At 40.9% G+C, this 12,581-nt stretch overlaps 2 protein-coding genes across 2 annotated transcripts in view; one reads left to right on the top strand and one right to left on the bottom strand.

Annotated features, from left to right (window-relative positions):
* GIGYF2 (GRB10 interacting GYF protein 2) overlaps positions 1-12,581 on the bottom strand; it is a 285,009-nt gene that overhangs the window by 170,082 nt on the left and 102,346 nt on the right. The window contains 1 exon segment of the mRNA XM_073625706.1: positions 9,386-9,426. Coding sequence (XP_073481807.1) covers positions 9,386-9,426 — 41 coding nt within the window.
* Positions 2,183-8,323, top strand: KCNJ13 (potassium inwardly rectifying channel subfamily J member 13). Its single transcript, XM_073625704.1, has 4 exons — positions 2,183-2,478; positions 3,943-4,097; positions 6,197-6,688; positions 6,813-8,323. Coding segments are annotated over exons 2-4 (1,125 nt in total). The 5' UTR covers positions 2,183-2,478; positions 3,943-4,096; the 3' UTR covers positions 7,445-8,323.

Genomic DNA, 12,581 nt, shown 5'->3' with positions numbered 1-12,581 from the left:
TTTTTTTTTTTTTTTGAGTTCATTCACAAACTTTTCTTCTCAGCATTACATACTCACATATTGTGTGTAATATGTCTGCCTGTGTCAGATTTCATCGGAAAGAATAACTTATATTATTCGCTGCAGGCGGTTTCCATCTTCATTGTGGGCATTTGAAGCCCACAAGCATTTATTTCCTGGATGTGGTGAATGCTATGCTCCCAGCATTCACCGCTCGTTCCCGCACATGCTCAGTGGCATCCTGGGAAGCCTGAGACTAGCTCCCAGGAGTCTGGGAGAGGCTAGAAACACGCCTACTCCCACGGGAGGAGAACCAGGAAGTAAAAAGAAGAATAGAAAAATAAAAGGTAATTACGGCGATTTAAATTTTTTTAAACGGCATGTCAGCATCTAGGCAAGGAAGAGAATACATACAGATATTGTTCAAAATTTGGGTAGAACCCCGCTTTAATGTCAATGTGGTTGTTGGGCATCCAAAATGGTATTCAGAGTACTTGCTAAAGTCTTATCAGTCTTGTAGACTGTAGAGAAGAGGTAAGAATGTAATTTTTATTTTATTTTTTAAACAAAAAACCCAGAATGAAAAAAAAAAAAAAAAAAAAAAAAAAAAAGGAGGAAGAAGAAACCCTCAGCAATGTCAACTGCTCTCACTTTGGCAAAATCAATATTAAGTCTGATTCTACAAATTTTAATGTCAATAGATGACAACTTTGACAGAGGTAATGATTCAAAAATGAAGAACAGGCAATACAGGAAGCCATGCAGCTACTCTAAATTATATATACACAATGGTGAGAGATTAAAAACCTAGATGCAGATTCACAGCATAGCAGCCAGAGAAAAACCGAACCTGATAGGCATGTTAGAGAAAAGTAGACTTGCTGTGGGAAGTCTACCTTCTTTAACCCAACAGTAACAATGAGCACACATCAGATAAGCGCAACTTAGGCTGCTAAATGCTAAAAGGGTTAAATCGCTGATTATTAAGGTTTCAAGTGGTTAAAGTTGTGGAAGGGGTACTTGCGTAGCTTCTCCATACACTATTTGCTCTGGGCATGCACTGACGTGCCACTGGCAGCAGGAGGTTCAAACTTTGGGCAGGACGACAGAACAGAAGCACTGAGGGGGGTGGGATTTGGGTCATTACTTTAATATTCAGCACCACAGGCCTGAAGACGGCTTTGCTCCTCCAAGAACAATGAGGCTCTGTTCTCTGCAATCCGCTTAACTGGACAGAGGTGAGCAAAGTCCAGTGGAAAACAAGTACCCACCACCTCCAAAATGCACACAACAAAAGTGCTGGGTCTTCGTCCCATCCCCCACAGCCCACCTATGACAGTTTTCAAAATAAAAATCGGCAGTTCATAGCATACACCTCAATAGCCCATGATAGAGAATATACAAGAAAGAGGATAGAACCAAAAGAACACATTTGTTCCAGCAAATACATTTGTAGACTCAGCATGCATTCCCAGGGACTTTTGACCTTTGCACGCTGTAGGACACTTCTGCCAGACAACGACTCCTGCTCTCTGAAGACCCCGCAGACTTCTACAAAGTGAGCCAAAGGCTGGCCATACATTAGACAATTTTCTCTTAGGTTTACGGAAACTATATAATATGAGGTCAAACCTAAACACTTTCAATTTGTATGCAATCAGGCAGGCCCTTGCACTACACAGTTGAAGGTAAATCTAAAGGAAACTGAAGAAAATTGTAAAATGTATGGCCAGTGAAGGACATGGTGACTCAAACTAGCAGATACATAATCAGCAACAAAGACCTGAAATTTTTATTAATCAGTTTGAACTCGTTTGCAGCTTGCACATAATGTATTTTGATTTTGCATTCATAAATATGTATAATACATGTTTGATTTCCTTAGATGAAGCCTAGAAAAAAAAAACAAGTAAGCTGAACCTCCCACCCCAGTCAGAAAGACAAGATAAATATTATAAATGTTTTAACATATCCAAAATGATTGCTCCGTTAACCCCCTTTTCCAAGTGGGCAGTAATTAGACTGTTAATGGAAAATAAGTATACCTACTGTGCACAGCTAATCACTGTGAGGGCAGTGCTGCAACATACCACCCCTTTCACTGGCATATCCCCAATAGCCTAGTGACCAATCAGAGAGCATACCAAAGAAGCCCTACCCCCAGATTTATAAACACAGGAATTTGGATTATGACTTCAGACCCAGCAAGGGCTCCCCCCATAGATTGACAGGGAGTGTGTCACTGGCCTAGGAAGTCCGTTCAGAAGCTGCCGGGAAGGACATGTGAGAGGATCAACAAGCAGATATAAGGACTGCCCTTATTCAAGCAAATGAGAGCTATGCATGTGAAACAAGTCAGTAAACAATAATCAACTGCAAGACCTGGCAAAGCAAACAAGATACAAGGACAGTTACCAGAAAAACACAAAAGGGAAAAAAGGCTGAATTACATGATTTCCTTTAACACCAACTAACCGGGTAAGTTTTCTGCCTTCTTTGGTCAAGTGTTTCTTGTGGTGGGTTACTGTTGAGGTTTGAAATGAAAAACATCCCACCGCACAGGCAGTTTGTTACAGAGCTGCATCTCGCTGTGAAATTATTTTACTTAATAGTTATTAAAGGGGCTTGTTCATCACAATGAAGACATTGTCAAGCTTAGCTTGGCAGAGCCTGGAGCTGGTAGTACTTAGAGCAGTACCAGCATGTGCAAAGCTGGCCTCTAACACCCCACTGCCTTACACTTATGCAGTCTGGATGGTCGACACATGCTGACCATGTGATGTTTCATCCAGTGAATTGAGCTTGTGTGCAAGCCCAGAGACTGAGTATGAAAACTGCGTAAATCCCAGGAAATCCTCAGCTTAAATCCTATGCTCCTTGTTTAAGAGCTCTTCTTATCAAAAATGAACCGATCGCCGATTTATGGTCAGCTGCTGATATTTAAGTAACTTTTTTTTGTAAACGAAAAAGGGGGGTTTCACTGTTACTGATTCCCATTTTACTTAAATCTGACAAAACAACGTATGCTTGATTTGTGCAGAAACCATACATAAATTTTACCAGAATGTTTAAGATCTAGGGTAGCATTGGTATATTTGTGTACGTCATTGGCAAAAGTCTGCAAAGCAGGTGGTCATACAAACAACCTTCATTAACTCTTTGCACAATGAATCCATGTAAAATGTGTTAGGAATGTTTTTACAAAGTTATCACGCTCCTGTAAGACATTTAAAAATACAGATTACAACAACTATGGCAGGATCTTGACATGAATGTAGTGGGGTCATTAGAGGGGTCAAAAATAAAAAATTATAATATTATATATATACATACATACACAGGACCCCAATAACTAGATTTTTTTCTATATATGGGAGCATTATTCTGTAATGTATTGCTGGTATTAATAAGCAGCGCTAAAGTAGGTTTTCTTCACTGCAGAGAGACTCTTTTCTAGCACAGCTTGATGAAAAGTCACACTGTGACAAGAATGCTGCTGTCGCAAGCCAACAGTGGAAAACTTTCCTAGCTACACTCACCAACCAGTAACATTTTAGTCATGTCCAGGTGAATCCTACCTGCCCTCCAATGCATCCCAGAGTGAACAAAGCCTAGATATTTTCCCACAGCAGGACATGTCACATGAGCATCATGATGTTTGCGTCTAAAAGCAGCTTACCCCTGAGCGTGAAATCATAACACAAACACTCTTCCCCCCGCCCCCCTCCCTCTGTCTGGCAACAGCTCAGAACACCGGGGTTATTGCAGGCACAGGCCCCTGCTTGCCTTCAGGGAACACAGCCAGAATCAGCTCAGGTGCCTTCGGCTGGAGGGGGTGGAAATGTTCACAAAAGGGACCAGAGAAGAAACGTCAGTCATGAAGTAGGCCTCCAAATCCTTTATTTTTAATCATCTTCATTTGAACTGTTCTGTTTTACTCAGATTGGTCAATAAACGATTGGAAGTGACGTGGTAGAGCTCACAAGCATTAAAGAAAAGTTGCCATCACACCCATTGAGTTCACATCCCGCTGGATGTTGGTTTTCTATTGACAAGAGAGACACGTGGTTCATCAGGTCTCTGACAAACTATAAAAAGTAAGTGAAAACAATGACTAACACTGTATCAAGTTTTTCTTATGGCATTCCATAATGCTCAACTGAGGCACACTTGGTTTTAACTGTAAACATTTAAGGCTTGCATTTCCATGCTATAATTATAGTAATAGTGTATCTTTTCCCCATCCAATGTTTTTCTTGTAAATAATGGCTCTTATCAAATATTGCCTGGTCCAGGTTTCCACGAATGGGCCAACATAAAATAATCAGCAACTACTGAACAAAAACATTTGAGCAACGTAAAAATGCCACTAAAACACCAAAATGTCATATCTAGTTCAGCTAGAAACGCCTTCTAGTGATCTGAACTTTTTTCCCCTTTTGCTTTCCACCTGTTTTCATACAAAGTTTATTAAAACAGCAGAAATAATGAACCATTATATATTATGGGTCTATTTAACAAAGCATCCAAGTGGATGCTACCAGTATTTTCTATGCTGCACTACAAAAACAAAAAGAATTGCGATGAGCAGTATACTTAAATTCCAAACTATTCAAAAGATGGGATTAGGGCAAACCTGTCAAGACAAAAATATGGGAGCTGCAACTGCAGATTTTATAAAAAATTAAAATAAAAAAAAAGGTGCATGCACCAAAGCATTTATCCTTAACTTTCCAACACTAACTTGTGTGACCCTGACCTGACATGTATATGCAAGGTCGTGTGTCCTGACAATACTATACTTGCTTGTTCCAGTTCAGCAGCTTACCACGTAGTATACGGAGGATAAAGATAACAGCCCTAGAGTGTGCATCTTCAGTGAGCCAGAGGTGGCAGCAGTGTTGCTGTCCAATAGCTCCCAACTGTGTCCCTGATTTTGAAGTGCTGTGCCCGATTTGGAACAAAGCCCCTCTGTCCCTTTTCCTCCTCAGTTGTCCCTCATTTTGGTCTGATCTATGTAGTTGTGTATAAAATGCATTACTTATTTATCAGAAAATCTTTTACAGTGTTAAACCTTAATTTCTACATTGCTGCATTTATAAATTCCAAAACCAGTATAAAGGAATAGTGGCAAAAGAACGTGTGGGTTTAACCAAAATTTTTTGTGCAATTCTCTCTTAAGGGAGCGTGGCGGGTTGGGGTATGTCCTATGCCTACATACATATGCTAATTGGTGTCCCTCATTCCCATCTCACAAAGTCGGGAGGTATGCTGTCCGACAAATTCTTTTTAAAGTGGAACTAAACCCTCCTATCGTTTTCAGCCAAGGAAGTTGCTTGTAGCCTCTGTTTGACCTGTAACTGCCATGGTGCTGTCCATGTGATGAGTTATGAGACCAGCCATTTGATGGTTTGACAGTTTGGTTGAGAGCACAGCATGTGCCGGGAATGTAACTTTTTTGAAAACGTAACAGTTTAAAAAAAAAAAAAAAAAAAAAAAAAACGATGATTTAGTTCCACTTTACCAGCTACCCAAAAGCATGTTGTGATGATAACTCACAATTTGCTTGTACTCTCAGCCATCAAAACAGCTGATGTCATAACTGATCACATGTGCAGCACCATGGCTACAGCAGATCAAACACAGGCTAAGATGGCAGCTTCATTTGCTGTAAAAGATAAGAGGGTTTAGTTCCACTTTAAGCTGGGCCCTATTCGTCAAACGAGTCCTATTTAACAAAACAATATTTGTAAGGGAAATTTGCATTCTTGATTTTTTTCATACAGGAACATTTATTATCTTATGTGCAGCCATGTTTAAATGTACTTCAAAAGGAAATCTGTCATATATGTAGGCTACCACAGCTGACTTTCTAAAGATCTTTTAAAACTCAAGGAGCCAAAAAGGGAGCTATAGATCTCATCTGCATGCATGTTCCAGGACAGTGAAAGGAGTTTTCAGGGGAGAATCGGTAATGGCAGCAGATATATTTCAGAAAAAACATTTTTCTTTGAAACATAAGTCTTATATTTATTGATAAGCTAACAGTAAGTTTATTCTGCTGCTTTTAGCTAGACTAGATATACGTATGTGCTAATGAACTACCATATCGAATATTAGAACCATATAGATCATATGCACCTTCTCATATTGCTTCGGTTCACCAGCTCATGTCATGGTCTTGTTCTCTTTGCAGTGGTGCTGCAGGTCAGCGCTGATCGTGAGGACGAAACTCACAGCCGTTCCCCAAGATGTACATTGCTCAACTCTTGTTCTTATCGACTGGTGAATAAGGATGGACATAGCACTATAAAAGCTGTTGGAATCCAGGGGCAGGGCCTGTCTTACCTGCGTGACATATGGGGATTGTTGCTGGATATGCGCTGGCGCTGGATGATGTTGGCTTTTTCTGCTTCCTTCCTGGCCCACTGGCTTTTGTTTGCAGTGTTTTGGTATCTACTAGCGGAGATGAATGGGGATCTGGCGCTAGACCATGACGATCCACCAGAAAACCACACCATCTGTGTCAAGTACATCACCAGCTTCACTGCTGCTTTTTCATTCTCTTTGGAGACACAGCTCACAATCGGATATGGAACCATGTTTCCAAGCGGGGACTGCCCAAGTGCTATTGCGCTTCTTGCAGTCCAAATGCTTCTGGGACTAATGCTGGAGGCTTTTATTACAGGTAAGATAGTCTTACTGTACGGGCGATGGACTGAATTACCCAACAAATGTAATATTTTTTTTATGGTCTCTGAGCTCTTGTAAGATATGCTATGCTCACCCACTGTCAATTATGTATTCCACAGGTGTTTTTGTAGCCAAAATAGCAAGACCAAAGAACCGTTCTCCTTCAATCCTCTTTTCAAGACTAGCAGTGGTGGGCAGTCCTGAAGGAAAGCCATGTTTAATGTTCCAAGTTGCCAACACAAGACCTAGTCCTTTGACCATGGTGAGAGTCAGTGGAATTCTTTATCAAGAGAGAGGTGATGGACAAATTCAACAAATCAGTGTGGATTTTTCACTGGACAATCAAGCTTGCAACATGGAATGCCCTTTTTTCTCCTTCCCTCTTACTTACACCCACAGTCTATCTCCTGGAAGCCCTTTGGCAACCTTATTGCAGCGCGAGACTTTATCCCCTTCAGGTCATTTGGAGCTTGTGGTCTGTTTATCTGCTACTCAGGAAGGCTCAGGTGAAATCTGCCAGAGCCGTACCTCATATCTACCAAGTGAAATACTGCAAGGTCACCGCTTTGCACCATGCCTTACTCGTCGACCTGAAGGTGGATACCATATCTGCATGGAAACTTTTGGTCGTCCACTCCCTGAGTTACCACAAGCTACACACAGACAATCCTACAAAACTGAGCTGGAAGTTTGTGCCAATGGGCAGAGAGTTGACACCTTTCAAATCTGCGAGACTGGACTGGGAGAGTAAAATACTTGAACTCGGTTACTTTCCTTAGCCCTTTCAGCCATCCTCATTCCGATAACAATGCTGACACTTTTCTAAAGGAAAATCCCACAGGAAGAGAGGGTGGTATTATCGAGGCTCCAAAAGACTGTTCTGTGATACCTTATCGAAGTATATCAAGCACTAGAACCCCTTTGATACTGCAGGGGTTTGTGGGACATTGCCAGCATAGCAATGTACAACTACAATAATGAATTGCTCAGGGGAGTGCAAGCACTCCAAAAAGACAGAATAGACTTAAGAGACAATTATGTGCAGACAGTGGACCAGCACATTTATATATGTACACCAAGCAAACATTCACAGCTGTTAAAATGCAGACGATACAATGGAGACATCTGAGAAGCCAATTTTGATTGATTCGCATGAGAAGGGGTTGTTTTAAGCTGTCCTTCAAAATGTGGAGTGCACTGTATTTAGCTAGACAAGAAAACTGATACACTTACAATGCTAACATGAAAGAGAACAAAATAGACGAATGCAGGTACATTTACATAGCAAATATACATGCATGCTTCCTTGACATTCATGTAAGTTTTATATAGACCTTTATATATGATAGAGACAGGCATACAGCAAACACACAGATGAGGAATATGCTAAACCACATGCACACAAGCTTGACCTTTGCAATGAATCATACTCTGCTCCTAGTGGAATCACTGTACTAACCCTTAACACCACCACAATGGCAGACTACCAGGAGAAAGAACAGTTAGAAACAGGGAGAAATGCTTGTGCCAGAGTAGAAGAAGCAAAGGGACTGCACAGAGGCTGGTCCTGCAATTCCCACTCGATATATTTGTGACAATAAACCAGAATAAACTGTGTGCTTCCAGCTAATTCCCTGCTGCTGATCAATGTGTCTATGCAGATAGCTACATACAGAGTGATGCCAATGAGAGGGCAACATGACAAGAAATGTTTATCTATGACACAGCTATTGTACCCAGCCAGTGAACACTTGCCTTCTTGTGTTGTGTGCGAAAGATATATATCCTTTAAGGCTGCAAAAAAGCATCAGCATCTGATTGCTATGTTTCCAGTCAGTTTATTTCTCAAAAAGGCAAGCAACTAACACTGGCTAAGAATACTAAAATTAAGGTCAAGCATTTTATGCTTGGTCAGGCATACCACTTAGATTTAAGTAAGCACCAATGAACATACCAAAACAGAACTCTTACGGCAACACGTGAATGTTCCAAAAACACCATCAGGGGTATTTTGTTTTATATATATATATGGGTAATATACAGACTTTTTCATAATGCTCACTAGATTGAGAAAAACAATCACACATGCAGTCATACAAATTAGGAAACATCCAATTTGATGAATTAGGCAATACTAGAGTTTTTATTCTGTTTCAACTTTATGTCCCCCTTCCAATCTATCCTGATCTCCTTGTATTAAAATTGAAGGAGCACTATTATTGCAACATTTTTACCTGACTAAAATCTGTGTACACAGCAATCCTCTTGACTTTTTTTTTGGGGGGGGGGGGGGGAGAAAGAGACTTCTTTTACAGTGTCTTGTGTTTCTACATTATATCTATGAACTTTTTTTTTCTCTCCTATCTGGCCAAGTTACCTGCTCAGCATGCCAGAGTGGGACAAAGTTTGAAATGAGAAAAGTTCAGCTACCATGAGGCAATGGAAAGCTTCACTTTTTTGATCTTGATTTACTAGGAAGTACGACGTAGTGCAAGGAATTTGTAGGACAGATTTTCAGTGTCAACTACATATTAACTGCACTCCTACTGCAGGAAAACAACATGCTTGCTCATAACTAAAGCAGAGTAACCCTTTAAAAATCAATTGATTTAGCTCAGTAAGCACTCAATGACTGTGTATGTGCATACATCCAACCCCAAAACTATAGTACACAAAAAGAGAAGACAATTACCTGCTTCTTTTCGTGTTGGCTTTTCAAATCGCCGATCCCCTCTGTTGGGGCAGAAAAACATACCCTTCAGACATGTGCCACAAATTTATGTATCATATTTAACTCTTTTAAGGCATTAAATGGCAATTTAAAAGCTCAAGTTTATCTTTAAAAAAAAAAAAGCTTTAGCAACTTAGCTTACCTGTAATGATGTCCCAAGTTGAGCAGGCAGCTGTTTCCTGTAGTAAATATCTGTGCAAGAATGCTCAGTCTTCTCCCTGCCACAAAATTTCCGATGCTGACAGTGTTAACAGCATCTTCTATAAAGCTGCAATGAACAAGCTCTTAACAGCGATCTACCCCCTCCTGCACTGGTAAAACGTGTTCATAATGTACACTACAAGTAACATCTTCTGTGAAAGGTGGGAAGTCAGATGAATTACACAATTCTCTCCCCCATCCCCTCACAGATCAGGTTATATGCAGCATACACTGTAAAACAAAATTTTCCCAATGGAGGAAGAGAGGAGGGGGGGGGGGAGGGTGGAAGCTCCCCATCAGGAGCTTGTTCATTGCATCATCACAAAAGACTTGGCACTATTAATCATTGTAAAGCCAGAATTTCAGCGAGAGGAAGAGGACTGGGCACCCAGCACATTACATTTCTACAGGATCCAGCTCCCTTCACATTGTGGGGCATACGTCATTACAGATAGTTTTTTTGCCCAAACGTTAGCTTTAAAAAGGAACTCTAAAGCAGGTCATACATTTAAAGAACCATCAACTTTTCCTAGATCCAACAGCTTCACACAATCTTCCTGTTCAAGACAATTATTCAACACTAACAGAGGGAAGAAGAATTAAAAAACATGGGTGCTCAACCCGTGGCCCTCCAGCTGCTGTGGAACTACAAGTCCAATCATTCCTAAAGTGCAACTGATTACAAGTACTGCCAGCATATGAGTAGTAGTATCCATGTTATTGACTGGAGGATAAAACACTAAGTCCAACTCTGCCAATTATATTAAATTATACTATTATTATATGGTATTATTTGTATAATTGGGGAATTGGCTAGAACCTCTATTTGGTTTTTAATGCAGTTTGTCTCATTTAGGGATATTTCCCTAAAAATTCTGTTCTGCTCACTGCATAGGAAGGAATCCTCCTAACAAACCCTGACAGAGGTTTTAAACCTTCCCAATCCAAGTAAACTAAAGAAGTTTCACAGTTTGTGCTCCTGATGAAGACACAGCCCTTGTCCTTGTGATCACATATGAAGTGAAATTTCAGTATATTCACTGATGGCAGTAAATGACAGGTTCAAATGGTCATGGTAGTTGGATCTTCGTAACGGTGTATATGTAGAGGGAAAGGATGGGACCCTCTTAGGTCTGGAAAGGGGACAAAAATGATGAGTGCACTTTGTCTTTCAGAATGACCCAGATAAACTCTGATAATGCTGCTTTACAATGGAAAACTAGGATTGTTTTACTCACTGTAAAATCCTTTTCTTGAAATTCACTTAGGGACCGAGGTTGTTTTTTTTACCTTTGGGTTATACTGCTACCTACCAGAAAACTGGCTACTGGGCAAAAAAAAAAAAACAACACACACAGAACTAAGCGAGTCCAGGACAGTCCCTCCTACTACTAGCAACCCCCAGTCCGTAAATTGACTGGGGGTTGCTAGTAATCTAGCAATCTTTGAGCCCCTCAATGATGGACTAGCAATCTTTCGATCCCTAAATGGACTCAAAGAAAAGGACTTTACAGTAAGAACAAAAATCCTATTTACTCTCCTGTCCACTTAGGGACACTCAGTTATTCACCTTTGGGATGTCTAAAAGCAGTTCAACTGAGGTGTGGGCAACAGCACGAGAATGCTAGCAGGGCCACGAAAACAACATAAAAATAGGGACTGCCTGCAGCTTGAAGACCTTACCCCCAAGGCTTGAATCGCATGAGGCCTGAACATGGTAGAACTTCAAGAACATGTGAACAGAAGACTAGGTGGCAGCCTTGAAAATCTAGGAAAAAGTTGCTTGATGCCAGAAGGCCCAAGAGGCACTAAAAAGATCTAGTAGAGCAGTGGTCATCAACCCTGTCCGCAGGGTTGTCCTAACAGGCCAGGTTTGCAAGATAACTGAAATACATCACAGGTGATATCATTTGCTGCTAAGTGATTGCAGTATTCTAGTCTGCATCTCCCCAAGGTAATACATAAAACCTGGCCTGTTAGTGGGCCCTGAGGACAGGGTTGATGACCACTGTAGTAGAGTATGCCTTGACAGGAAAAAAAAAAAAAAAAAAAGTGGAACCCAATTCTTGAGTCCATAAGCTTGGATTATACTATGTCTGAGCTACCTATAGATGGTGGAACAAAAAGCTGGTGCACCATTACATAAAAAAGGGTCATCAGTCTTTCTGAAAGAAGTCTAGAAAGACTCATAGTCCAAGTCACACGCAGACAACAGAGGGAAATTGTCTGGATGTGACTGGTCCAGATGTTGTTGGCTGATAAAGTCTGCTTGTTAACTGTCTACTCATGGCACACAAGGCTAGAATGTGAAGTTCTGCCCTTAACAGCATCCGATCTACCTCATTTGCCAAAGTGAGGCTTCTGGTTCCTTCCTAATGGTTGATGCACACTGCTGTGCACATGTTGTAGGCAAGTGTGAAAAAAGGTGTAAATTAAGAATGCTTTCAGAAATAGAAGTGTTAATTGTATCAATTACCAAAATACATAAATCCTTTTAGGAACACCTGCACGCAGATTTTAGGGGAACTCGGCAGGCAGGTTGTTCCAAACATCTAACCACAGACCTTCTGTGGATGTAGGTTACCTCAACTACTTCCCTCTCTTCATGTAATGCCAGCAGACTTGATGTTGAGATCAGGGCTCTGTGGGGGCCAAACCATCAATTCCGGAACTCGTTCTTTAAGCCGACTATAGTTCTTAATGACATAGGCTATATGTATGGGGTTGTTGTCCTGCTGCAGAAATCACACACCTCTGTGATGGTATGGCATGATCTGCCTCTATTTCTCAGCACTAGGGACACTATTGCTGCTGACCAAATCTCTAACTCCATTGGCAGAAATGCAGCCCCTCAAACTTGCAAAGAACCTCCGTTATGTTTCACTGTTGCCTGCAGACACTTAATATTTTACCGCTCCCCAGTCATTCGGCGAACAAACTGCCTCCTACTACAGCC

This window comes from Aquarana catesbeiana, linkage group LG04 (genome assembly GCF_042186555.1).
Source record: "Aquarana catesbeiana isolate 2022-GZ linkage group LG04, ASM4218655v1, whole genome shotgun sequence".
NCBI lineage: Eukaryota > Metazoa > Chordata > Amphibia > Anura > Ranidae > Aquarana > Aquarana catesbeiana.
This window is presented reverse-complemented; position numbering and strand designations above follow the sequence as displayed.

Bases quoted from the DNA above. Each gene is read 5' to 3' on its own strand.
- KCNJ13 (XM_073625704.1), top strand. The intron at 6,689-6,812 runs GTAAGATAGTCT...TGTATTCCACAG, and splicing joins GCTGGAGGCTTTTATTACAG to GTGTTTTTGTAGCCAAAATA.